Source organism: Camelina sativa, chromosome 4 (assembly GCF_030686135.1).
Source record: "Camelina sativa cultivar CO46 ecotype springtype chromosome 4, ASM3068613v1".
Classification (NCBI taxonomy): Eukaryota; Viridiplantae; Streptophyta; class Magnoliopsida; order Brassicales; family Brassicaceae; genus Camelina; species Camelina sativa.
The window spans coordinates 20,513,530-20,538,338 of NC_141883.1; the positions used below are offsets into that span (position 1 = coordinate 20,513,530).

The following is a 24,809-nucleotide window of genomic DNA, read 5'->3' on the forward strand; positions in this document are numbered from 1 at the left end:
ATAGAACAAGTTCATAACGACGAAAGGAATAAAAATAAACTACAAATAAGAGAAAGGTATAAGATGCATTTGGCTGTTCGTGTAACACTTCCAAAAAAGAATCAACATAGAGGTAGTTTTTATACAGGTATACATTTTTTTTAGAAGAAAACAAATAACTTGTCACATTCATTTAGAAAGAACCCTCCACTCACTCTTCCTATAAGATGTAAGTCCATCCCCTCCACTTGTTTGGTGCCATCATTATCTTCATCCCAAAAATTATTCATCGTCATCATTTAATTAGATGGCACCGGTGAAGAGGAAGGTGTTCAATAGAAAGAATGAAATAGCGGTGGGGCTGGCGAAATACATAGCCGATTGATATCATGGTTTTTGTGGTTTTTAACCATGATATAAGGAGTCTTTTAGAGTCTTTTGATTTGTTTTCTAGGATGTTTTTGAGTTTTTACAGGTTTTCTAGGATTTTGGCATGGATGGAGCAAAGTGGAATAATTTGGATCATTTTGGAGCATTAATCCGAAGGAAACGAACTTGGAATCGATGAAGAGTGATGGTGTCGATCGACACCACCTTGGTGTCGGTCGACACCCTTGTTTTGTCTGCGAGAGAAGCCAAGTTTTAGAAGTTTTAAAAATTACCCGAAGTTTTCCATATTTGCGACACAAGTCCCTGACGTGTTTTAGGACATATAAATAGTATTTTTAGGTTTTTAAAACCCTTAAGTTATTTTCTAGCAAGTTTTACTTTCTGCAATCCTGTGAGATTTTGAGAGCTTTTGGGATAGAGAGATCTGAACTGGTTTGAGAGAAGAATTCATAAACTCCCTCTTTTACTCTTTTAATTTCAATTGCTTATTATTCAGAATTATGTTTTGTTTTTCATTGAATATGTTTGAATAGTTTGCTTGTTAGGTTCATGGTTTTTCACAGGGATTTTATGATTTATTAGATCTGTTTATTTAGGATTCATTATCTTTCTAGATCTTCATCATAGATTGTTCTTCATATTAATTCTTGATTGATCACCTAGAATTAATACCTTAGGAAAATAAATTGATATGAGAATATAATTGATTTTCCTGATTAAAACCTTTGATGAGCAAAATTACTTTTTGCAAAGAGATTTGATTTAGTAATTTTGTGAACTTATCTAAACCTGTTTTTAAAGCTGATTTTTAACCTAGAATTTTGCAAAAAGATTTGGATTTTCTGGTTTTAAATTTAGATAATATTTGCAGTGAGAACTGATTTATTTTACAGAAGAATTTAGAGTTCTAGATCTGTTCTTAATTGCTTGAATCCAATTTATTTCTTGATTTAATAATTTATAATTTCCTGAGAAATTCCCTAGACCTAGCTTTTTGATTCTCTGAATTTACAACAGTTTTATTTAATATTTTGCATTGTTATTCTAATTAAATTTAATCTGTTTAGCTTAATTATAAAACTCTACAATTTGTTGTATAATCTAGAGTACTTGTGGATTTCGACCCCTAAGTATTACAATGATCTCTTAATCTGAGAGAGTAGCTCTAGGGTTTAATTTGAGCTTATCACCTATCTCTCTTCCAAATTTTGTAAAGAAAGGGGAATTTTCAATGTTGTTCTATCCGGGGGTGACCTCATCTCGTGGCTCTGGTCCGTTTATTTATATACAAAACTATTATACCAATCTCAATTCTTCCCAAATATATATATATTTTTTTGTTTCTTCAAAGGAAATTGTTAGGAGCTCCTTATATTGATTCAGTTGAGTGGTCTAAGTGGCACATATTTTGGGTCGACGAGAGGGGTTGTGCTTGGGATCATGCGGATAGCAACTACAAACTCGCTTACGACGGTTTTCTCTCCAAGGTAAAACATGTACAAATATACGTTCCAAAAAAGGAAAATAATAGTAATAATTTGCATAATAGGAAATTTCTGTTTTGAAATACCAAACTTCTATCTTTAAAAATGATTAGTGATGCTTAAGATGTGCCGTTAATCACGAAAATACAAATATATCGTTAAATTATGAGCTAGGGACCAAGCAATGGTAGTTTAGTACTCCTAACTTAGGACGAAATGATATTATTTGACAAAAAATATAACACTACATTATAACATGTAAAACATGGATGTATGATATATTTAACGACAACTAGTATATATCAAACTGGCCGTTCATGATGATAAATATATAATTCCAACATACATGCATATTCCAATTCCAGCTGAAAACATCTACGCTATCGACAACGGACTCGGAGCCGAAGGCAATGCGGAACACGCAGCTGAACTGTACGAGGAGTGCCTCAAACAAAAGGTGAACCAGAACATAATCCGAACATACAAGTCTTCTGGTTTTCCACAGTTCGATCATCAGCTTCTAGGAATGGGACCTGACGGTCACATGGCGTCTCTATTCCCTGGACATGATCATATCAATGAAAAAGTGAAATGGGTCACATGGATAAGTGATTCACCTAAGCCGCCACCAAAAAGGATCACGTTCACGTTACCGGTTATCAACTGTGCTTCTTACAATGTTATGGCTGTAGTGATCAAGAACAGGCTGATTCGGTTGCGTCTTCTCTTAATCACACCAAAGACTTACCGGCTGGTAGACTAACCGCTGATGTTGAAGTTGTATGGTTCCTTGACCAAGCTGCTGCCTCTAAACTCCCTCATGGCTGGTGCTCCATCCTTTGATTTATTGTCTTCTTAATTACATGAATCGGTTTGGTTTAGCTAGTTTTTTTAACCGCTTATAAACTTTACTTATCATGTTTATGAATAATATCGTACCAATTGATTGGACTGGATTCAGCTCAATTGGTTTATTCACTAATTTGGCTAACAAATTTTCTCTCTTTTTTTTCCAATAAAGATCTATCCTAAATGAGTTGAGACCCCAATCTTACCTCCGGCCACCAATTCTGCTTCGATCATGAATCATACCCTCCAATCGGGTCTTTTAGTTCAATCAAGACCTCTTTGTAATGAAGAGGAGATACAGGAAGAACCGTTACAAGAACGGGCCACCTCTCCGAATAGAATCCCAAGAATAACTAGTGGTGAACTAGGAGAAGGGTCGAGTGGTTCCCGAAACAGAAGACCTGCACTTGAACGAATAAACAACCCCTCTCCAAGCTCCGAAAGGACTCTGCAATCTGGTCGCAAGGTTCAAGCAGGCCTATCGGTTAGTTCAACAGAGCTACAAGAAGTTGCAGTTCACTACCTTGGGGCGGAGGGAATTGGAGAAGGAGAGGTACTCACTGCTAAATCTCTTCGGGACACTGCATCACATCTTTCACCACTGCAGCCTAATGATGCTTCAAATATTCATCAAAGACTCTCTTTCCCGTCAACAGAAGAACTTCTCTGCAGTCCCATTGAAGGTCATGTGAAACCACCATTAGCAAAACGATTGGGAAGAAAAGTTCAACCGCAACGAAGAACTTCTCAGGTTAAGACCTCAGCAAAAGGTCGCACAAAGACCCCAACAGTGAAAAAAGTGAATCCAAAGGCTAAACAACCAAAAGGAGATTCAAGGAAAACTATCCCTTGCAGCCCACTTCAAGGAGCAAGCACAAGAAAGAGGAACTCAATAAGACAAACAACAACCTCCAAGAAGAAGCTGTGTGTAGATACAGCTAGGGATAGTACTCAAAATGAATGCTTACCTCTTAATGAGGTGGAACAATGTAATCTCAATGTTACGTCTACTTCTAAGGCCGTAGTGCCTTCATCTTGTAAGGGTTCGGTGGTTTTCCAGAAGCCACCCAATGTTGATCAATGATTACAACCAGTTGGAACTGTCAAGGGCTTGGAAACTCCCTTACAGTTCGACGCCTTAGGGAGATACGACTGGATATCTTCCCGGACATAACGTTTCTCATGGAAACAAAGAATCAAGACGACTTTGTTCACCGTGTTTTCCAGTGGATGGGTTACAAAAATGAATTCACAGTCCCACCAATTGGCCTTAGGGGCGGCCTTGCCCTGTTTTGGAAGGAAGATGTGGAGCTAGAGATTCTAGACTCCTCACCAAACTTCATTGACACAAAGGTAAAGGTGAAAGCAAAAACGCTATACATAACCTTCGTTTACGGTGATCCGGTAGTGAGTAAACGTAAAGAGGTGTGGGATAAACTATCAGATTTGGGAGCAAACAGAGATTTACCATGGCTGTTCATGGGTGATTTCAATGATATATTAGATAACTTTGAGAAAAGAGGAGGAAGACTAAGACATGAGGGGTCCTTCATTGAGTTCAGAAGTTTTGTTTCTAGCAATGGCCTTTGGGATGTAAAACACTCAGGAAACCCGTTATCTTGGAGGGGAATGAGACATTTACACTTTGTACGTGCCAGACTAGACCGGGCAATGGGAAATAATGCATGGATGGAGAGCTTTCCATCAAGTAGATCAGAGTACCTTAGATATGAGGGAGCAGATCATAGGCCAGTGGTTACTTATTTAGATGATTCAAGGGTTAAAAAAAGGGGTATGTTCAGATTTGATAACCGACTAAGGGAGAAAGAAGAAGTGACAAAGCTAATTCAAGAAGCTTGGAACAGCTTAGATAATGCTTCAGTGGCGACCAAGATCTCTCATTGTCGAAAAGAGATAATAAAATGGGCAAAGGAACAAAACCAAAACAGTGCTAAAATAATCTCAGAATCCCAACAAGCGCTGGAAGCAGCCTTGTCTGCAGATACCCCTGACCCCGAGGAAATAGGAAGGCACACAGCGATCCTTGAAAAAGCTTATCTAGAAGAAGAAAAGTTTTGGAAACATCGTAGCAGAGTGATGTGGCTGCAAAGTGGTGATCGTAACACAAGTTATTTCCATGCGACAACCCGGAACAGAAGAACTATAAACAAATTCACGGTCTTGGAAACTGAAAACGGGATCGCAGTGCATGAGGAGCCACAAATGGTGAAGGTTATTTCTGATTTCTATAATGATCTTTTTAAGTCAAATGAGAACTCAGACTTTAGTGTGGTGGAAGAAGCCTTGGAGACAAAAATCTCAGAAGAACAGAATGCCAAGCTTACAAAAATTCCAGATGCCAAGGAAATTAAAGATGCTGCTTTCTCCATCCATCCTGCAAAGGCGCCAGGGCCAGATGGTTTCTCGGCAGGTTTTTACCGAAGCTATTGGGACATCATTGGAAAGGACATTATAGCAGAAACTCAAAAATCCTTTGTCTCTAAAGTGTTCCCCACAAACTTCAATGCAACACATGTTCGACTAATACCCAAAGGTTTGGGTCCACGGAAAGTCTCTGACTACCGTCCTATTGCCTTGTGCAATGTTTCTTACAAAATTGTGGCAAAGATTCTCACCAAACGGCTCCAACCACTACTTCAGAGTATTATTTCAGAAACTCAATCCACCTTTGTCCCAAAACGCGCCATCTCGGATAATGTCCTAATTACACATGAGACACTGCACTACCTTCGTAACTCTAAGGCAAAGAAGAAGTGTGCTATGGCGGTTAAAACGGATATGAGCAAAGCTTATGATAGAATAGAGTGGGATTTTCTTAGGAAAGTGATGGAACGTCTGGGGTTTAGCAACACATGGATAGAGTGGATCATGGAGTGCATTTCAACAGTCACTTACTCTTACCTAATAAATGGAGATGCACAAGGTCAAGTTATCCCGTCAAGAGGACTACGCCAGGGTGATCCGCTCTCCCCTTATCTCTTTATCTTATGTACAGAGGTTTTATCGGGGTTATGCAAACAAGCCCAACTAGATGGTTCATTACCGGGAGTGAAGGTGGCAAGACAAAGCCCTTTGGTAAACCATTTGCTTTTCGCCGATGATACAATGTTTTTCATGAGGTCGGATCAAAAGAGCTGCAATAGCTTAACAATAATTCTTCAAAAGTACGAGAGAGCAAGTGGTCAACGTATCAATGTAGATAAATCTTCTATCACATTCTCGGCTAAAACCTCAAGAGAGATGAAGACAAAGGTTAAAAGAGATCTTGGTATCCAAAAAGAGGGTGGAAATGGCAAGTAGCTAGGACTACCAGAGAACTTTGGAAGAAGAAAAAGAGATGTTTTTGAATCTATTGTAGACAAAATAAGACAGAGATCCCACAGTTGGTCTTCACGGACCCTATCGGGAGCGGGTAAACAAGTCTTACTGAAATCTGTTCTTTCTTCAATGCCATCATATGCAATGACTTGCTTCAAGTTACCAGGTTCTCTTTGTAAGAGAATCCAATCAGTTCTAACTAGATTTTGGTGGGATGATAAACCTGACAAGCAAAAAATGAGTTGGGTAGCATGGACAAAACTTACAAGACCAAAAAATGCAGGTGGGCTCGGGTTTAGAGACATGGAACGTTTCAATGATGCCTTACTAGCCAAAATAGCCTGGAGACTACTCAAGGAACCTAATACACTGCTGGCTCGTGTCCTCTTAGGCAAATACTGCCACTCTTACTCTTTTATGGAGTGTTCTATTCCGTCAAATCCCTCTCATGGCTGGAGAAGTATCATGGCTGGTCGTAATGTGATAAAACAAGGTGCAGGATGGCTAATAGGTAATGGAGAAAGCGTTAAGATCTGGCGAGACCGTGGCTCTCTACTACCACTCCTCTCTGCCCCTATGGCCCCATAAGAGAGCACTAAGAGGGAGAAACGGTTTCCAGCCTTCTCGACCCATCTACCAATCAATGGAACTGGAGTAAAATCAGAGAAGAACTACCACAGTATGTGGATTGCATCAAACAAATCCCCCTGGCCCCGTCAAGGAGAGAGGACCAACTAGTTTGGCTACCTGTCAAATCTGGGCAGTATACCACAAGATCAGGTTATGGTATAACTTCCACTTTTGATATCCCAGATGCTGCTTTAAACTTCAACTGGCAATCTCATCTGTGGAAGCTTCACACCTCTCCAAAAGTTAAAAACTTTCTGTGGAAAGCTATGTCTGATGCGTTACCGGTGGAGGAACAACTAGCTCGACGAGGACTAAATCCAGAGGTCACATGTCGCAGTTGTGGAGAAACAAAATCTGTCTCTCACCTTCTTTTACATTGCAGGCGTGCAAAAAAGGTGTGGCTTAAGGCTCCCATTCTCCATCTGGAAATAAGCTTCACAACAACTATAGAAGACTTTCTCTCCTTAGCGAAGCATAAGTGCAATCTACCTCCGTCGGGGGTATCAAAGGGGGAGTTGTATCCATGGATTTGTTGGCAGCTATGGCTTGCCCGGAACAGCTTAGTTTTTGAGGACAAAGAGATCCCTGTTTCAGACATTCTGATAAGAGCGATAAAATCTGCGAGAGAATGGCAAGAAGCCCAAAATATGTTGACGACCTGATGAAACCATGGCTAGCTCAACCAAACAGCATGAACCTGAGGAGCAGCTTGAACCAGAGGAAGCACCGGAGGAGCAGCTTGGACCAGAGGAAGCACCAGAGCAGCAGCTTGTACCAGCGGAAGCATCAAAGGAGCAGCTTGTACTGGAGGAGGCATTGATCATTCCGGCGGGTCCGCTAACAAGGTCCAAAGCCAAGAGGTTCAACCAAGCCATCCAAGGACTACTCAAGGAGCTGAAAAGGAACCAAGAAGACGTGGCTCAAACCACTATGACATTGCTCACAGCTTAAGGTGCTCGGTAAAGGGTAAAATGTTGCTTTGGTGCTTTTTTTCCCTTGGTCAAGTTTTGTCCCATTGGGTTTTCTTGACAAGGTTTTTAATGAGGCCTAAGTAACATTTTCAAGCCCCTTTGCCAGCCTAAGTCGTGGTCCAAGGTCCATTACAAAGCCTTGGCCCATTTTCTTTCTATCTCTTTGCATTTATTGTTTTGTAATTTCCAAGACTTTGTGCATGAGCTTGCATGAGTGTGGACTCTTGCATGTGCTCGACCTCTTCTCCTTCTAGAATCTTCTCCTTCATTCCCTCTTTTCTATTTAAGCACCATGTATCTCTCATTTGTAACTCATCAAACATTTTAATCAAAAACTTCTTTCTACTTGTTTGATCTGAGGAGTGTGTAATATCTTCTCAACTTGTCTTCTTCTTAGTGTGTCATATCTAGGTTGGATTCGAGCTTGAAGTCTAAGAGATTTCCATCTCTCTTGGAAGTTCATTTCAATCCCCTTTTCATCCGCTGCATCATTTCACCATTCCATCTCCTTCAATCCGCTGCATAAACCACCCCTTCACCTTCCATTTGATCAATCTATTGTATCTTCGATCCATTGATCATCATCAATCCATCCGATCATCTTCAAGACCTTGCAAGTGTGTTCTTGGGAGCAGATTCCTTGCCAGGAGTCTATCATGTGGTATCAGAGCAACCGCTCTTCAATCAGGTTTTGAATTCCAATCGTCACTTTTATCTTATTTTCAGATCTGTCGCTTCATCTTACGAGAGTTTTATAAAATATTTTACTTGTTCAAAAATTACGAAATCAATTGCGTTTGGATCGTCTTTGAGTCTAGTATTTTTGAAAATTGATAGGAGAATTTTTGGATTCGTTTTCATAATTTTCCCAGATCTGTTTTCATTTACGTGTTTTTAGAACTATTTACTGGTGGATCTTTGTTTCTGTCTTTTCAGGTACCATGGTGACGTTGGAAGAAGAAGAGCCATCCACCTCTAGCCTGGAAAGGAGAATCACGAAATCAATCACAGCTGCTATGGCAACAATGCTTGACGAAAAGCTTGGTGCTCTACGTCAAAGACAACACCAAGATCTTAAACCCAAGCCACCAGATGACACATCTAGATCAACCTGGAGCAGCTTACAGAAAACATCTCACACTCCCAAATCTAAATCTGTGATTCATTCTAAAATCTCTTTAGCTCATAAACTCTATAAATTTGCAGGAAAAGGAGATTACCTTGAATGGGAGAAACACATGGAGGATTGGTTCTACTACAAGGACATACCTGGAAAGGAGAGATTAGCTTTTGCAGTTACCCAACTCACAGGAGACGCTTACAAATGGTTGATGCAAGAAGTTGATGACCGTTGGTATTACAAGGAGCCGGATATCACATTGTGGAGAGATCTTAAGAAACTTCTAAGGAACAAGTATGCTCCACAAGCACTACACCGTGCTCCACCAACCAATGCCAAAATCAAAGCAGTTCCTGAAAAGAAACCAGTCAAAGTCCCGGACCAAAAGAGAAACCCAACATCTGTTGAGGCTAAGGCGCAATCAGATCTTTTTGAGGCATTAACCGAGTACATTAAAATTGAGAAGATGAAAGCTAAGTCAACATCTCAACCAAAGAAGGTACCTGAACAGATTGTCATTCACAAGCAAAGTCAAAATTCATCGCTTGAATCATGTGGTGAACCAAAGCAATGTAAGTCTTCTACACTTTCAAAATCCAAGGAATTAATTGATCAAGGTTTAGAAAATTCCAATTCTTGTATGATGCACTTGTTTTTTCCCAAAAGTGTTGAGATAGGTACAGATTCTAATGGAGGACAATGGAAGCAAGCAGAGCAAGAAAAGGAGAATAAGGAGTTTGAAAGAAAGGATCAATCCGGAACCGAGGAGAAACAGCTTGGAGAAGAAGCCAATGAGAGAAAGTTCATTGCTGAGGATGATGTTGTTATACCAACTGGACCTATGACTCTATCTCAAGCTAAGTGTGATCTTTCTTTAATTCAATCTGATTTTGTGCTTGAAAAACTAACCCATTTGGAACCGGAGCAACCAAGTAGAATTAATTCCTTTTTACAGGTTCACGAAGAAGAATCACTAGAAACAAAACAAATGAGTTTTCCATTGATTAGTGATTCGGAGCAGATCAACATGGTGCCAAACCCAGTCCCTATACCATATCTTTGTGACTACCCAAGAAAGCACTGTAAGGAACTTGATTTGGTTAGGACAGATCCTAATTATTTTGTGATGATTTCTGCTCAAGATAAAAAATGTTTTGGTTTGGAAAATGTGAAAGAATTTTGTGTTTCAAAATCTGTTTTTAACAAAATGATTCCAAGTTTTGAAACATTTACTTTTGAAAAGTTCTTTAAGCCAAAAGGTTTATTGTTTAAGAAGTTTCTTGACTTTAACTCTTCTTTGAGAGTTTCTTTGTGTATCATTGCAATGGAACCATTTAAAAGTAAATTTGAGCATGTAATGGTTAAACTTTTTTCTGACATGAGACATTTGCTTGAAAAAGAGTTGTGTGATTGTAAACTGTACAATGAGCTTTTCAAACCAACTGTGAAAGATCATGTTTTTGATTTCTCTATTTCAAGTATAATGCATTTGTTCTATCCCATGAGTACAACAAAAGGAACAAGTTACATGGAGAAGCATAAGTACTTTGGAGAAGAAACATGTTCTGTTCAAATAAAGGAGAAACCACCAGATATATGTCAACAAATGATTTATCATTTTGGAGTTAGAAGCTGGAAGTATCTCCGGAAAACAACTTCGATCGCCCAAGGATGCTCCAATCTAAAACTCTATTTTGATAACAATTACATGAATATCTGTTTAAACTTTTCTTATGTACCTAAACTTTTTCCTTTTGATGTAGGAGATCTTGCGGAGCATGGAAAAATAGTCAAAGCTTTCTCAATGCTCAAAGATGAACCACCTGATGCAATATTTGTGCTCATATCTAACAATCTTAAGATAAGTAATTTTATTCTCAAGGACTCTCTTATCCAAGATCACCCGGATATGATTCGCTTGTCTTTGTCAAAAGAGCCAAATACAGATTTTAGAGTGGTCAAGAAGCGCATAATCAAAATTGAAAAGAAAGTGGGAGATAAACGATTCAAACCACCTGATTTGGATCAAGATGAGCACCAAGATGTCAGCAGCTTCATACTGATCCAAGAAGAACCCCCAGATCCACTTCCATTAACCATGATGAGCATCAATAATACCCAAGGCACTATCTAGCTAAGTAATTCCTTAACCCAATTTGTTTCTCATGATTCCAGAGCTTTGATTATCAGTTTTTTACATTCAGAAAACCATGGGAAAAGGTTAGGTTTATTCAACAAAAATTCAGAACATGACAAGGATAGTGATTTGTACCAAGCTCAGAATTGTACCATGACTATAATGACGCACTTGATCTTTGCCAAAGGTATTGACAATTTTGCAGGTACAAAAGAGGAGCCCCCAAATTTAGCAATTCTTTCATCCATAGTCTTTGCAAGGACCGGAATTAGAGATATTTTGATGCATGATCATAAATCCAATGGTTGTTTTAGGATGATCTTTGAGGTTGGAGAACAACTAATGGTACACTTGACGAGTAAACAATTTCCAGCTGAAAAGGAGTCCAAATTAATGCCAAGAATTGATGGACCATTCAAAGTGCACAAATGGATCAACAACAATGCCTACCAACTCGACCTCCAAGGTAAGTACAAAGTTAGTGGTAGTTTCAATGTTTCTGATCTTGTTCCTTATTTTGCAGATAATTCGGATTTGAGGTCAAATCCTTTTCAAGTGGGAGAGGATGATGAAACCATGGCCAGCTCAACCAAACAGCACGAACCTGAGGAGCAGCTTGAACCAGAGGAAGCACCGGAGGAGCAGCTTGGACCAGAGGAAGCACCGGAGCAGCAGCTTGTACCAGCGGAAGCATCAAAGGAGCAGCTTGTACTGGAGGAGGCATTGATCATTCCGGCGGATCCGCTAACAAGGTCCAAAGCCAAGAGGTTCAACCAAGCCATCCAAGGACTAATCAAGGAGCTGAAAAGGAACCAAGAAGACGTGGCTCAAACCACTATGACATTGCTCACAGCTTAAGGTGCTCGGTAAAGGGTAAAATGTTGCTTTGGTGCTCTTTTTCCCTTGGTCAAGTTTTGTCCCATTGGGTTTTCTTGACAAGGTTTTTAATGAGGCCTAAGTACCATTTTCAAGCCCCTTTGCCAGCCTAAGTCGTGGTCCAAGGTCCATTACAAAGCCTTGGCCCATTTTCTTTCTATCTCTTTGCATTTATTGTTTTGTAATTTCCAAGACTTTGTGCATGAGCTTGCATGAGTGTGGACTCTTGCATGTGCTCGACCTCTTCTCCTTCTAGACTTTTCTCCTTCGTTCCCTCTTTTCTATTTAAGCACCATGTATCTCTCATTTGTAACTCATCAAACATTTTAATCAAAAACTTCTTTCTACTTGTTTGATCTGAGGAGTGTGTAATATCTTCTCAACTTGTCTTCTTCTTAGTGTGTCATATCTAAGTTGGATTCGAGCCTGAAGTCTAAGAGATTTCCATCTCTCTTGGAAGTTCATTTCAATCCCCTTTTCATCCGCTGCATCATTTCACCATTCCATCTCCTTCAATCCGCTGCATAAACCACCCCTTCACCTTCCATTTGATCAATCTATTGTATCTTCGATCCATTGATCATCATCAATCCATCCGATCATCTTCAAGACCTTGCAAGTGTGTTCTTGGGAGCAGATTCCTTGCCAGGAGTCTATCACGACCCCTCGGCTAACCACGGATCAACCGGAACAACTAGTACAAACGTCTAGTTGCAAAGTGTTTGTGGATGCTGCATGGAATTCCACGACCGGTAACGGAGGTTTTGGATGGGCTGTAGTGAACGCAGATTCTGCATATGAAGAACGCTTCTCCGATCACAAAGAAAGCATAGGCTCAGCTTTAATAGCGGAAGCATGGGCAGTTTTTCTGGCTTTGAAACATTCTCTCCTCTTGAAAAAACAGAGCTGCAACTCTTTTCGGACTGTCAAAGCCTTATCAATCTGATCAATGAAGATGGCTTCCACATTGAGCTTTTTGGACTCTTACAAGATATCCGAGAACTTCGGAGTAGTTTTGATACTATATTTTTCACCTTTATTCCTCGTCTTGCCAATTATATGGCAGATTCGTTAGCAAAAGAGGCTTTAGCCTCCTGTGACTTATTGGGTTTAAACTCTATTTCTATTTAATGAAAGCTATTTGGTGACTAAAAAAAGAAAAAAAAGAACTATCCTAAATTACTGTCTAACCATAAAAAGTAAAAAGTATGTAGAAGTCAATATTTAGAGATGACTATAGAGTTCCATTGCTAAAGTACACACGTTGAATTGTCAGGTATTTTTTGAGGTGTGTTCGATCGAATGGACAGATAGGGTTGATCCATCGAGGGTGAAACCTTTACAAACAAACCAAATAAGTGCAAATATAAACTTTGAAACAACTAAAGAAGTGTTGTAAACAACTTATATGAGACACCATGATTGTGTCCACACAATGAAAGACACGAGTAGACAAAAGTGAAAACACGAATCTAATTCACATGATCGATGGATCACATTATACATACCTAAGTAATAGTTTTATCTACGAATAATTCACAAATACATGACACTCAACAGATAAGTAACATGCCCTTCTTGTATCTTCTTCTTTTGTTTTTGTTTTCCCTACAAACTGTTATATAGTTTATTTACATTATTTGATTAGCATATGCCTAACATTAATATCTAAAATTCCGACAACAAATAATCTTAGATGGTTGCAATTGCAACTGGATAATATTCTTACATATAGTTTTGTTATATAATGATTATTCGCAGTAAATTTAACTCTATCTCAAATATTTTATTTGACCTTTATCAATTGAATATCTATCTTTCGCCAATGTTAGTTTATAGAGTAACTCTCACGACTGATGATGTAATGTATGGCTTCATTAAAAAGTAGTAGTTTCTAAGTATTATCTTGCTTAATCAAAAGACAATTCGTTAGTTAGTTTAAGCATATTCGTTCTTGTTTTATATAATTAAATTAAAAAAAGTCTATATACACATATTTTTTGGCGACAGTAGTAATTTTTTTCTTCCTGTTAACAGTATTAGTAATAGTTGTAATCATAGTGTATTCAGACGAAGCAATTGATAAAGTATTGTATATGGAAAACGATACTTTACTTTCCCTTTTTGTAAAGCAACGAATCTATCTTTGGTATTTTATCTTTTCCCACTAAACTAACATATCCACAACATTAAATTCACCAATCCCCAATATTTCGAATTTAACTAAACATTGTCTTGCATGTGATTATTACAATGTGTTTTTAATTTGTTCAACATCAGATTCATCAGTACAAATAATTTTTTCTTTGATTCCTACACAAAATAAAGAAAATATGAATTTTGTTAGAAAAACAAAATATTGTCATGGCCGGTGATTCAATATAAATAAATAAAAAAAAACATAAGAAAAAGTATCAACCAGGTCAGGTGCTACTTTTGCTAAAAGGAACCATCGTTACAATTATTGAGACAATTTGTGCAGATTCATGACTCCACTCTAGAAGATAATGATATAATTAAATCTAAGGTTATAATTTAAGAGCATATCAACATCCATTTTGCCGGTTGGATGACGTACGGAGATATATAATGAAGTCCTGTATTATACAAATAATAAAAGATGGTCGAAGAGGTCAGCCGTACATTAGATCAATAATTAAATTTATTAGTTTTTTTTTTTGTCAAACGAATTTATTAGTTTTCTAGTTTCGGTTTTAGTCATTTCAATTTGGTTTAACCAAAAGATCTTTATCTTTCCAATAATAGCTAATCGCACTACACATCATCAATTACATGTTTTATAGGGGTATGGACCGTATGGTATGTGATAGTAACTTCATGACAATCACATTTGCTTTTTTACCTTCTTTGAAATATTTTGTCAGACAAAAATGATACATGCGACTGCTTTTGTTGACGAGACTAATTTTTGTTTATTTGGAAAGAGGTATGTATTGTTTTGCTCATTTTTTGTTTTGCTTTATTTCTTTTTATTATTATCCTCCATTGATTTTGGATGAAAAAAATCCTCTATTTTTTCTTGATATTTTATGTAAGAAACCAAAGTAAATATCATTTCGAAAGCTAACTCTTTGATCAGGAATATTGCTGGTAGTGTCACTCGCGATGGTCGTCTTACTTCCTATCTGGCTAGAGGTGGACCGGCATGGTTACATGAGAGAATTGAAGAGGAACGATGTGGAAGATACTAAATTGCGGGACTGATTCTTGTTTTATTCTGTTCCTATTGATCTGTTTAATTCCTTGGTTGTTTTTGTAACACTCCTGTTTCTTTTCTTTAATCAATTCACGAGTTAAAAAAAAATATGGATCAACATAATTAATCCGATCCAAAGTAAATTTAAAACTAATATAAAAGCCTATTTAATATTGTTCAATACATTTAATTAAATGCTTGCCTATATCATCAAAATAAATAATTAGTGGCACTAATTCATAAACTCTATTCCACTTTCAGTCGTTAAAGTCAATTTGGGTACAATAATACTTCAAGAATCCACAGAGAGAAAACAAAAATAACAAACTAAAAACAAAATCAGAAACCGGATCCAACATTTCTTTGTATAGGTATATACCCGAACAGTGGAATAATTTGTGATACTTTGCATCTGGGATATTCCCAAAACCTAATCCAAGTGGTTAACGAGTCATATCATTGAATTTGAGCTCAATAAATAAATCCTTCATTTGCATTTGATACTGTATATAATAGCGTAATCGAACCGTTTGTTATAAATAATACGTATCTAATACTTAGGGCAGCATTGCATTAACTGTTTCAATTCAATAAGACAAATTATAACCCAAAACAGGAGACACATAAAAGCAAAAGAAAAAATTATTTGAAAACATAAGAAATTGTTTTAGCTAATTATTAATCACAGCGTACAACCAATTTCATCATTTTTGTCTAGAGATATTTCACGATTACTGATTCTTTTATCAACATTTTTATGAGTCTTTAATTTGTTCGGTTAGTTGTATTATACAAACGCAAAACTGTTTATGTACCGCGATTCCTAAACAACAATAACATAAATTATACTAAGAAACAAAATTAATGTTTTAATAACTAATCCCATGTGCTTGATTTTGGTCGGTTGATGAAAACATGGGAATGATTTCTTCTCACTCGTTGGGAAACCATTATCTCAAGATCTTGTACAATCTACAAACAATTATTATTTTTAATGTATTCTTTTACTCTTTTTTTTGAACGAAAATGTATTCTTTTACTCATACTTAACTAATACAATTAGGTTACAATTACGTGATATATAATGTTTTAGTTAAAAAACACGCAAATAAAGTACATATATATTTTTTTAAAATTTAACCAATCATACAAAATTACATAATAGAAATAATTATTAAATATATAATAATTTATCAAAACTAAGAAACATTTTATAATATATATAAAAAAAGTTTTTCTAAATATCTTATAACAGCTTATTATTTTTTATTGTTTAAAGAAAGACTTTATGTGTTTCAGAAAGAAAAAAATAGTAGTGAACACATAAATTTTTTCTAAAAATAACAAGATGTTATAACTTATAAGATGTTTGACCAAAAAAAACATTTTATAGTATGAAACACATAAAGTATATTTCTTTCTATAAGACAAGCCAATTCTTTCTATAAAGTATATTTCTTTATAAAAACATGAAAAAAAATTATTAACTGAAAATAGCTTGTGGTTCTTAATTTCTTATTGATATTGATGAAAATGATAAAATAAACAATTTACAACAAAATATACAAAATATGAAAATAATCATCATATGGATTATGGAATAAACTGGTCAAGACATAAAAAGATAAAAGTACATAGGTTAAAAATATAAAACAAATAAAAGAATCAGGGATAAAAACAAAATATCCAAGAAAGAAAAGAAGTGAAAATATACTCCTTCCTCTCACATAGATTAGAACGATGTTTTGAATCTTATACACATTTTAACAAAATAATAATTATTGAATTTAAATATATATATTTTTTTAACTAAAAAAATATTATTTAATTTTAAATTAATAATAATTCAAAATTATAAATATTTTAATGATTATTTTTTGATGTTTATAAAACATCAAATGTTTGTGGGAGTTCGTGAGAGATAAACTAAAAAAGTCACCACCACCATTAAGCTCTGTCTCTCTCTCTCATCAGTCGCATTACTCTTTCAAGACTTTTTTTTTCTTCCTCATTTAGATTCTTATTGAGAAAGAGAGATGAGAGAGATTTACAAGTAAGCCCACGTTTCTCTATTCTATAGAGACAAACAGCAAAAGTAAACGAGACGGAGACGAAGACGAAGCAAGTTGTGTAAGAAGAAGAAAGAAGAAGACGACGGACGGCGGTATAAAGATATTTTTTAAATTCAATTTTTACTTGATCGAGTCTCCGTCGGAGGAAAGATATTGGCGGCGGCGGCGGATGTTAGCGCCGGAGATTTGAAGTTGTCGTCTGTTTCAAGGTATTGGTTGCTTTTGAGTTAGATTGGAGGAAACCGTTTGATTTAGGTTTTTTGAAATCGTGTGGGAGAGGAGGAGGATTGGGGGAATATATATATATATAATATAGATGAAATCTCTGAGAAGGATTCAAACGACGTCGTCGTCTTCTAATCCTTCATCGCCATTATCATCTCCTCCTGCTTCTTCTTCTTCTTCGTCGTCTTCGTGGATCCATTTACGTTCTGCTCTCTTCGTTGTCGCTTCTTCATCTCCTGCTTCTTGCTCTTCTTCTTCTTCTTCTGATCGGTTAGTCTTTTTTTTTGCACCTCAATTTCTATATGGTATTTTTGCTTTTGATTGTTATAGAATTAGATCTCGAATACATTGCCTTGCAATTGACTTTGTTAGACTTCATCTCCTCCTTCATATAGATAGATTTGATTCCTTAATCATTACATTGATTCAATAGTCTTTCAAACTGGCTGTTTTAGAATATAACTCGATGGCTTACATTGTAACCTTTTGTTTCATTGTTTTACAATCAGGGCACGTCTTAAATCACCATGGTCCCGGAGGAAGAGGAAGAGGCCACTCAGACCTCAGCAGTGGAAGCGATTCTTTACTCCTGACGGTAGACTTCGGAATGGAGGAGTGGATTTATTGAAGAAAGTTCGAAGTAGAGTGAGTCTCACAGCTCCTTGGACTCCTCCAGTTCACTGTCACAACCGCTTTGTGTGTTGTTGATTTTTTTTTTCTCTCTCTTAAATTTCCTTGTAGGGTATTGAGCCGAGCATTCGGCTGGAAGTGTGGCCATTCCTTCTTGGAGTGTAAGTATATTGTCAACCTCAAGAACTCTATTATTAGGCGAATGTTATTGCAACAATCGTATCTATGGAAGACTAGTTGTTTAGTTAGGGAAGCTAGCTCTTTTGCCTCTTTTCTTTACGTTTGCTGATTTACGTTTTTGCAAAACAGGTACGGTTTTAATAGTTCGAAAGAAGAGAGGGTTACTATAAGAAACCGGAGAAGGTGAGCGAGACTGATTGAATTACTACATGGCAAAGTTTTGTACTTTGAACTCTATTCTCTATCTCATCTGTTTTTGATTTTGACAAATGCAGAAAGGAGTATGAGAGACTACGCAGGCAGTGCAAACGGCTTCAAAAACACAATAACGGGAATCTTAAGTTAAACAGGGGAAGTGACGCTATCCAAGATGAGTACGATTGGCCTCAAGTGCAAGACACTGACAGTTCATGTTCTGATGAAGTTGTCAGTGCCCGCGAGTCTCTCTCAAGTGACGAAGACATCACTGAAGATATCGGGTACATGAGTGAAGTTTCGTGTACAGTTGAGAGAGACGGCAGTAGTTCGAGACGAATCACCAATGCTACTATCTCTACACTCAATTCCGAGTCATCAGATTCAGATTCTTCAGATGAGAGTGAAGTGGTACAGGGCTTTCACTCTTCCGATACTCAAGATGTGAGTAGTAACTATCCAGCCAACTCAACTATCCCCAGGACAGAAGAGGATTTTATGACGTGGCAGCGTATCATTCGTTTAGATGCCGTGCGTGCTAACTCAGAGTGGACCCCTTATTCTCCATCACAGGCAGTTATATCAGAGGACAGGGCATGTCGTGCCGCTGAAGCAGTCGGGTTAAAAGATTACAATCACTTGGAACCGTACAAAATATTTCAAGCTGCACGGCTAGTTGCTGTTCTTGAAGCTTACGCTTTGTATGACCCTGACATTGGGTATTGCCAAGGAATGAGCGATCTTCTCTCTCCTATACTCTCTGTAATCCCTGATGACCATGAAGTCTTTTGGTGCTTCGTTGGGTTCATGAAGAAAGCTCGTCACAATTTCAGACTGGACGAGGTTGGAATCAGAAGACAGCTCAACATAGTCTCAAAGATAATCAAATCCAAAGACTCTCAGCTTTACAGGCACCTAGAGAAACTCCAAGCTGAAGACTGTTTCTTTGTATACAGAATGGTTGTAGTGATGTTCAGACGAGAGCTAACACTCGATCAGACACTCTGTCTATGGGAAGTGATGTGGGCAGACCAAGCAGCAATCAGAGCCGGGATGGGGAAATCTGCCTGGAGCAGGATAAGGCAGCGTGCACCTCCAACGGATGATTTGGTGCTCTATGCTATAGCGGCCTCGGTGTTGCAAAGAAGGAAACTTATAATAGAGAAATACAACAGCATGGATGAGATTCTAAGGGAGTGTCATAGTATGGCAGGACAATTAGATGTGTGGAAGCTCCTGGATGATGCACATGACCTCGTCGTTACTCTACACACCAAGATTGAACATTCATTCTCATAAATTTTGATCTCTCTTTTCTTTCCTGCGACTTGTCTAAGATGGATTCTTGGTGAACTCCCTGGTTCCGTGCAGGCCCGAATTGGGCCTTGAACTCTCTTATCTGTAAATCCTGGCCGATTGAAACTAGGCTAGAGATTGGAAGGAGTTGTTCTGGTGAAGAGAGAGGGGGTGTGTAATTTAATTAAAATAAATGTATGTGTGTGTTGTGAAGACTGTGAAAAAAGGTTGAGGAGGGTTTTTCTAAATCCCACAGGGAAAGATATTCTTTTACTTGAAAATATATATGCATATGGAAACAAAGCTGTGCAAAAAGATGATGTTGATTTCAAAAGAATGTGTGTGTTTCTGTTTCCATGAGTCGCTAGGGTATTAAACCGGAGAGGACAGAGGGGAATCTTACTCCCGGGTTAAAGAAAAATATGTACTATTGTATGGTTTAATGGAAAAAAGGCATGTTGAGTTGACCGTAATTAGTAATTACTCTTGTGATGACATCTTTACTCCTAACTCTAAGCAGTAAGGAACAGTATTAGTAGGCCTAGACATTAGGTAAACCGTTCGATTTCGTTTAGGTTAGTTCGGATATAGTAATGTATATAGGTTTGTAGATTTTATAAATTCTATTTTCACTTATCGAACCATCGAACCCTAAAAGCTTTTAGGACTATGTTCGGAAAAGTATACTTTTTTTGGCTTTTTCTATGTCATGGTCATCAACGACAAGTCCTTACTTCTGTGCTGCTTCATGTTCTTTCCTTTTTGTTTGCTCGTACATGTAAAATCTATCGCCGCCTTTATTCCTCATATATTTATTGAGATATTGTAGTTCTTTGTCTTCCATGAACATGTGCTGATGTGCAAGATCACCCTCTTACAATATGTTTTTCTTCTGCTTCCATTGGTCGCTGATGTTTTCATGCTTTGCTTTGCTTTTGATTTCGTCTATTCAACTAAATATGTTTCTTTTTAACAAAAAGAAAACAAATGTTTCTTTTTAACAAAAAGAAAACAAATGTTTCTTGCTGCTATGCTGTTTTAGCAAGTGTCGCGAAGAACTTGATGGATAAGAGTGACTTAAGAGAATGCTTTTCCTATTTTATCAATTTCTTGTTGATGATATTTACATTTTACTTTTATTTATTTATTAATTATTGCAAATTATGAATCTGGAACCCCAAACTTACCGGGTAAAAACATTAATTAACCCTAATATTTTACTTACCGAGATTGTTCTAAATAATATTTTACTAACAATCTCGAGATGATGAGTGAGGCGATTTCCGGTAATCTTGGGGCGGAGATGATGGACATCGGAAATAAAGGACCACCTCCGGGGGATCCACCGGATACTCCTGGGGTGTGGGTGAGAAAGGTGATGGAAAGTAATAGTGGGGGTCGACCTTGTCCGGAGGGAGTTTTACCGGATGATTTTGTGAAGGAGAGGCTAAGTGTGGAATTTCCGGATGGTGCAAATGGGGAACCCGTGATCACAATTCAGAATGAGGTCTTGGAGGCTATGAATGGACTATGGAGGCAGTGCATGATTGTGAAGGTGTCGGGCCGAAACGTTCCTTTACCGGTGCTGAGTAGGAAGTTGAGGGAGTTATTGAAACCGCGAGGGTCGATGACTGTTCTCGATCTTTCGAGACAGTTTTTTCTAATCCGGTTTCAGGTGGAAGAGGAATATTTGGCGGCTGTTTCAGGAGGACCATGGAAAGCTTTTGGTAGTTACCTTATGGTGCAAGCTTGGTCACCAAAGTTTAATCCTTTGACGGATGAAATTGTCACCACTCCAGTTTGGATTCGGTTGTCGAATATCCCGTTTAATCTATATCATAGAGCCATCTTAATGGGGATCGCAGGAAGTCTTGGGACACCGATTAGGGTGGACTCAACGACTCTGAATGTGGAGCGAGCACGGTTTGCTCGTATATGTGTGGAGGTTAATTTGCGGAACCCGTTGAAAGGATCGGTGGTTATAAATGGTGAACGCTACTTTGTAGCTTATGAAGGTTTAACTAATATCTGTTATGGCTGTGGGGTGTATGGTCACTTAGTCCATGGTTGTCCGCAGAGAGAGTCAGAGAAGGAGTTGGTTGTGACTTCTCAACCGGAGGTTAGAGGATCCCGGGAGGAGAATCAGGATGTAGATGGCTTCACGGTGGTCAGAAGGTCGGGGAATCGATCGGAAAAGCCTCCTCCGCGAGTTTCCTTTCCTGCTGGTGGATCACACGTGAATCAGGGACGTAACCTTCGGGATATTACGGGTAGGAAAGATCCTGGGAATATTGCGATTGGAAATAGTTTTGGAAGGTTGAGTGTTGAACCGGAATTTTCGGGGTCCGCAGAAGCTGCTGTGCGATTGGGAGGGGATACGCAATTGGCTACGAATAAGGAAAATGTGCCCTCTATGAATATTCTTCCAGCGATAAACCGTGGTGAACAAGGAAAGCGAGGGGCCCATTGGAAGGTGGTTAGTAAGGGGAAAGAAGTTAATGGGCCAGGGGTTAAATCTGTCGCAAATAAGGTGGTTAATGGACCAAATCCTAAGCCCCGACAGAATAGGCCCAATAAAGGTCTAATTTTTGGTCCCGTTAATGAAAATCAACAGTTTTCGGGTTCGGGAAAGAGACTGAGGTTGGAGAGCACGGAGCTGAGCCGTCATGGCGGGTCGCTTCCGGCGGTCTCTGATGAAGTGGGTAGTGACGGTTTGCCCCCGGGAAGCGACACAGGGGACAAACAAGTTGCAATGGAAGTGGGAACAGTCCCGGAGCAGGGGGTCTTGGTTCTGGCTGCGCCATCACCGGTGGCAGCTAAGACGAGTGGGAGAGCCTAACAGTCCTCCCCGGTAATTCTTGTTGATTGGAGTCTTCTCATCATGAATTGTTTATTCTAGAATTGCCGGGGGGCGAACAAACCCAACTTTCGACGATCGATTAGATATCTTTTGAAGCTTTATAAGGTGGATGTTCTAGCCATGTTTGAGACGCATGCAGGAGGTGATCGAGCTCAACGGATTTGTCAAGGATTGGGGTTTGAAAACTCTTTTCGTAAGGACGCGGTTGGCCAGAGTGGCGGAATTTGGTTACTTTGGCGAACAAGTGTGGGTTTAGTCACAATTGTAACTTCGTCTGACCAATTTATTCATGCCCGTGTGGAGAATGGAGTGGAAGTGATCCACTTGATTGTTGTGTACGCAGCTCCAACCGTAACCCGTCGGAGTGGTTTATGGAGCCTGCTGAAGGATGCGGTGGCGAGTGTGGATGGTCCTTTGGTAATTGGTGGTGATTTCAATACCATTGTGAGGATAGATGAGAGAAGCGGGGGGAATGGTAGATTGTCCCAAGACTCTGTAGCTTTTGGTGAGTGGATTAGTGAGCTTGCGCTAATTGATTTGGGGTTCAGGGGAAGTAAGTATACATGGAAGAGAGGTTGTTTAGCAAGCATCTTTGTAGCTAAACGTCTCGATAGGGTGCTATGCTGTGCGCAGGCAAGGTTGAAATGGCAGGAGGCGTCAGTTGCTCATTTACCTTTCTTATCGTCGGATCATGTGCCACTATTTCTGCAACTTTGCCTTGAGGGTATGGGTGATCCACGTCGATGCCCTTTCCGCTTTGAAGCAGCTTGGCTGCAACACAGTGGTTTCAAAGAACTACTTGCTGCGTCTTGGAATAATGGTTTAACGACTCCACATGCGCTTCTGGATTTGAAGTTTAAACTTAAGAAGTGGAACAAGGAGGTCTTTGGGAATGTTCAGCAGAAAAAGGAGAAACTGTTAGCCGAGATCAAGCTGGTTCAAGACCTAATTGAGGTAAATCATACGGATGCTTTGTTAACCCGAGAGGCTGTACTGACAAAGGAATTTGATTTGGTTTTAGAGCAAGAGGAAATTATATGGTTTCAGAAATCGAGGGAACAGTTAATTGCCTTGGGAGATAGGAATACTAAATACTTTCATACATTAACAGTTATTCAGAGGAGACGAAACATGATTGAAATGCTTAGAGATGATGAGGAAAGATGGGTTTCTGATCCTAAGCAACTTGAAGCGCTTGCAGTGGAGTACTTTTCACGACTTTACTCTTTGAATGATGTGGATATTGTGGCTCCACGCTTATCTCAGGTGGGCTTTCCAGTGCTTACTCAGGGAGAAGCGACAAAGTTACATAAGCCTTTCTCAGCGGTGGAAGTAGAGGCTGCTGTTAGAAGCATGGGACAGTATAAAGCACCAGGTCCGGATGGGTACCAACCGATCTTTTACCAAAATTGCTGGGATGTGGTTGGTGAGTCTGTTATCCGTTTTGTATTAGACTTCTTTGAGTCAGGGGAGTTGCCGAGTGAGATGAACGATGCCCTTGTAGTGCTCATTGCGAAGGTTCTAAAGCCAGAGAAAATAACCCAATTTAGACCTATTAGCTTGTGCAACGTTCTCTTCAAAACGATTACTAAAACCATGGTGGGTCGGTTGAAGAAGGTGATTTCGAAACTCATAGGTCCTTCGCAGGCTAGTTTTATTCCGGGAAGACTCATCACTGATAATATAGTCATGGTTCAAGAGGCAGTCCATTCTATGAGGAGAAAGAAAGGGAAGAAGGGTTGGATGCTGTTGAAGCTAGACTTGGAAAATGCTTATGACCGGATTCGCTGGGATTTCCTTGAAGATACTCTAGTGGCAGCAGGGTTATCCTCAACTTGGATCAGGTGGATTATGCAATGTGTAGCTGGTCCTTCTATGAGCATTTTGTGGAATGGAGAGAAGACAGGTTCTTTTAAACCAGCTAGAGGATTAAGGCAGGGGGATCCTTTATCCCCATACTTATTTGTCCTTTGTATGGAGAGATTGTGTAATCAGATTGAACTTTCCATTGCAGCTAAAGAGTGGAAGCCTATCAGGTTGTCGCAAGGGGGTCCTCTCTTGTCACACATCTGCTTTGCTGACGACCTCATCTTGTTTGCAGAGGCATCTATCTCCCAGATTCGTGTTATACGCCGTATATTGGTGAAGTTTTGTGCTGCGTCTGGTCAGAAAGTGAGCTTAGATAAATCCAAGATCTTTTACTCTCAGAATGTGGGTCGCGAGTTGGAAGTGTCAATTAGTACAGAAAGCGGTATAAGAGCTACTAAGGATCTTGGTAAATACCTTGGTATGCCAGTGTTGCATAAGCGTATTAACAAAGAGACCTTTGGGGCAGTTGTAGAGCGGGTGTCATCAAAAC

The 24,809-nt window shown here is 38.7% G+C and overlaps 5 protein-coding genes and 1 pseudogene across 6 annotated transcripts; all 6 read left to right on the plus strand.

Moving 5' to 3' along the window:
• Positions 1–2,199: 2,199 nt before the first annotated feature.
• LOC104783946 (putative 6-phosphogluconolactonase 2 pseudogene) lies at positions 2,200–2,819 on the plus strand (annotated as a pseudogene).
• A 3,525-nt stretch (positions 2,820–6,344) lies between these two features.
• On the plus strand, positions 6,345–7,333 carry LOC147946022 (uncharacterized). Its single transcript, XM_087509458.1, has 2 exons — positions 6,345–6,552; positions 6,855–7,333. The coding sequence occupies exons 1-2, from the start codon at positions 6,345–6,347 to the stop codon at positions 7,331–7,333; spliced, it is 687 nt and encodes a 228-aa protein (XP_087365584.1).
• Positions 7,334–7,962: 629 nt separating this feature from the next.
• LOC147946023 (uncharacterized) lies at positions 7,963–12,122 on the plus strand. Its single transcript, XM_087510437.1, has one exon. It carries the CDS (start codon positions 8,584–8,586, stop codon positions 10,894–10,896), a length of 2,313 nt encoding a protein of 770 aa, XP_087366563.1. The 5' UTR covers positions 7,963–8,583; the 3' UTR covers positions 10,897–12,122.
• Positions 10,901–11,757, plus strand: LOC147946024 (uncharacterized). The gene has a single exon (XM_087510438.1). The coding sequence runs from the start codon at positions 11,053–11,055 to the stop codon at positions 11,755–11,757; it is 705 nt and encodes a 234-aa protein (XP_087366564.1). The 5' UTR covers positions 10,901–11,052.
• Positions 12,123–16,896: 4,774 nt separating the features above from the next.
• On the plus strand, positions 16,897–19,893 carry LOC104780759 (rab GTPase-activating protein 22). Of its 2 annotated transcripts, none has more exons than XM_010505289.2 (5): positions 16,897–17,559; positions 17,799–17,934; positions 18,031–18,080; positions 18,229–18,282; positions 18,375–19,893. In XM_010505289.2, the coding sequence occupies exons 1-5, from the start codon at positions 17,381–17,383 to the stop codon at positions 19,591–19,593; spliced, it is 1,638 nt and encodes a 545-aa protein (XP_010503591.1). In that variant the 5' UTR covers positions 16,897–17,380; the 3' UTR covers positions 19,594–19,893. The 2 variants fall into 2 exon arrangements, with proteins under 2 accessions (XP_010503591.1, XP_087366565.1); XM_087510439.1 differs by having other exon boundaries at positions 16,916–17,273.
• Positions 19,894–20,857: 964 nt separating this feature from the next.
• Positions 20,858–22,429, plus strand: LOC147946025 (uncharacterized). The gene has a single exon (XM_087509459.1). It carries the CDS (start codon positions 20,858–20,860, stop codon positions 22,427–22,429), a length of 1,572 nt encoding a protein of 523 aa, XP_087365585.1.
• Positions 22,430–24,809: the final 2,380 nt, after the last annotated feature.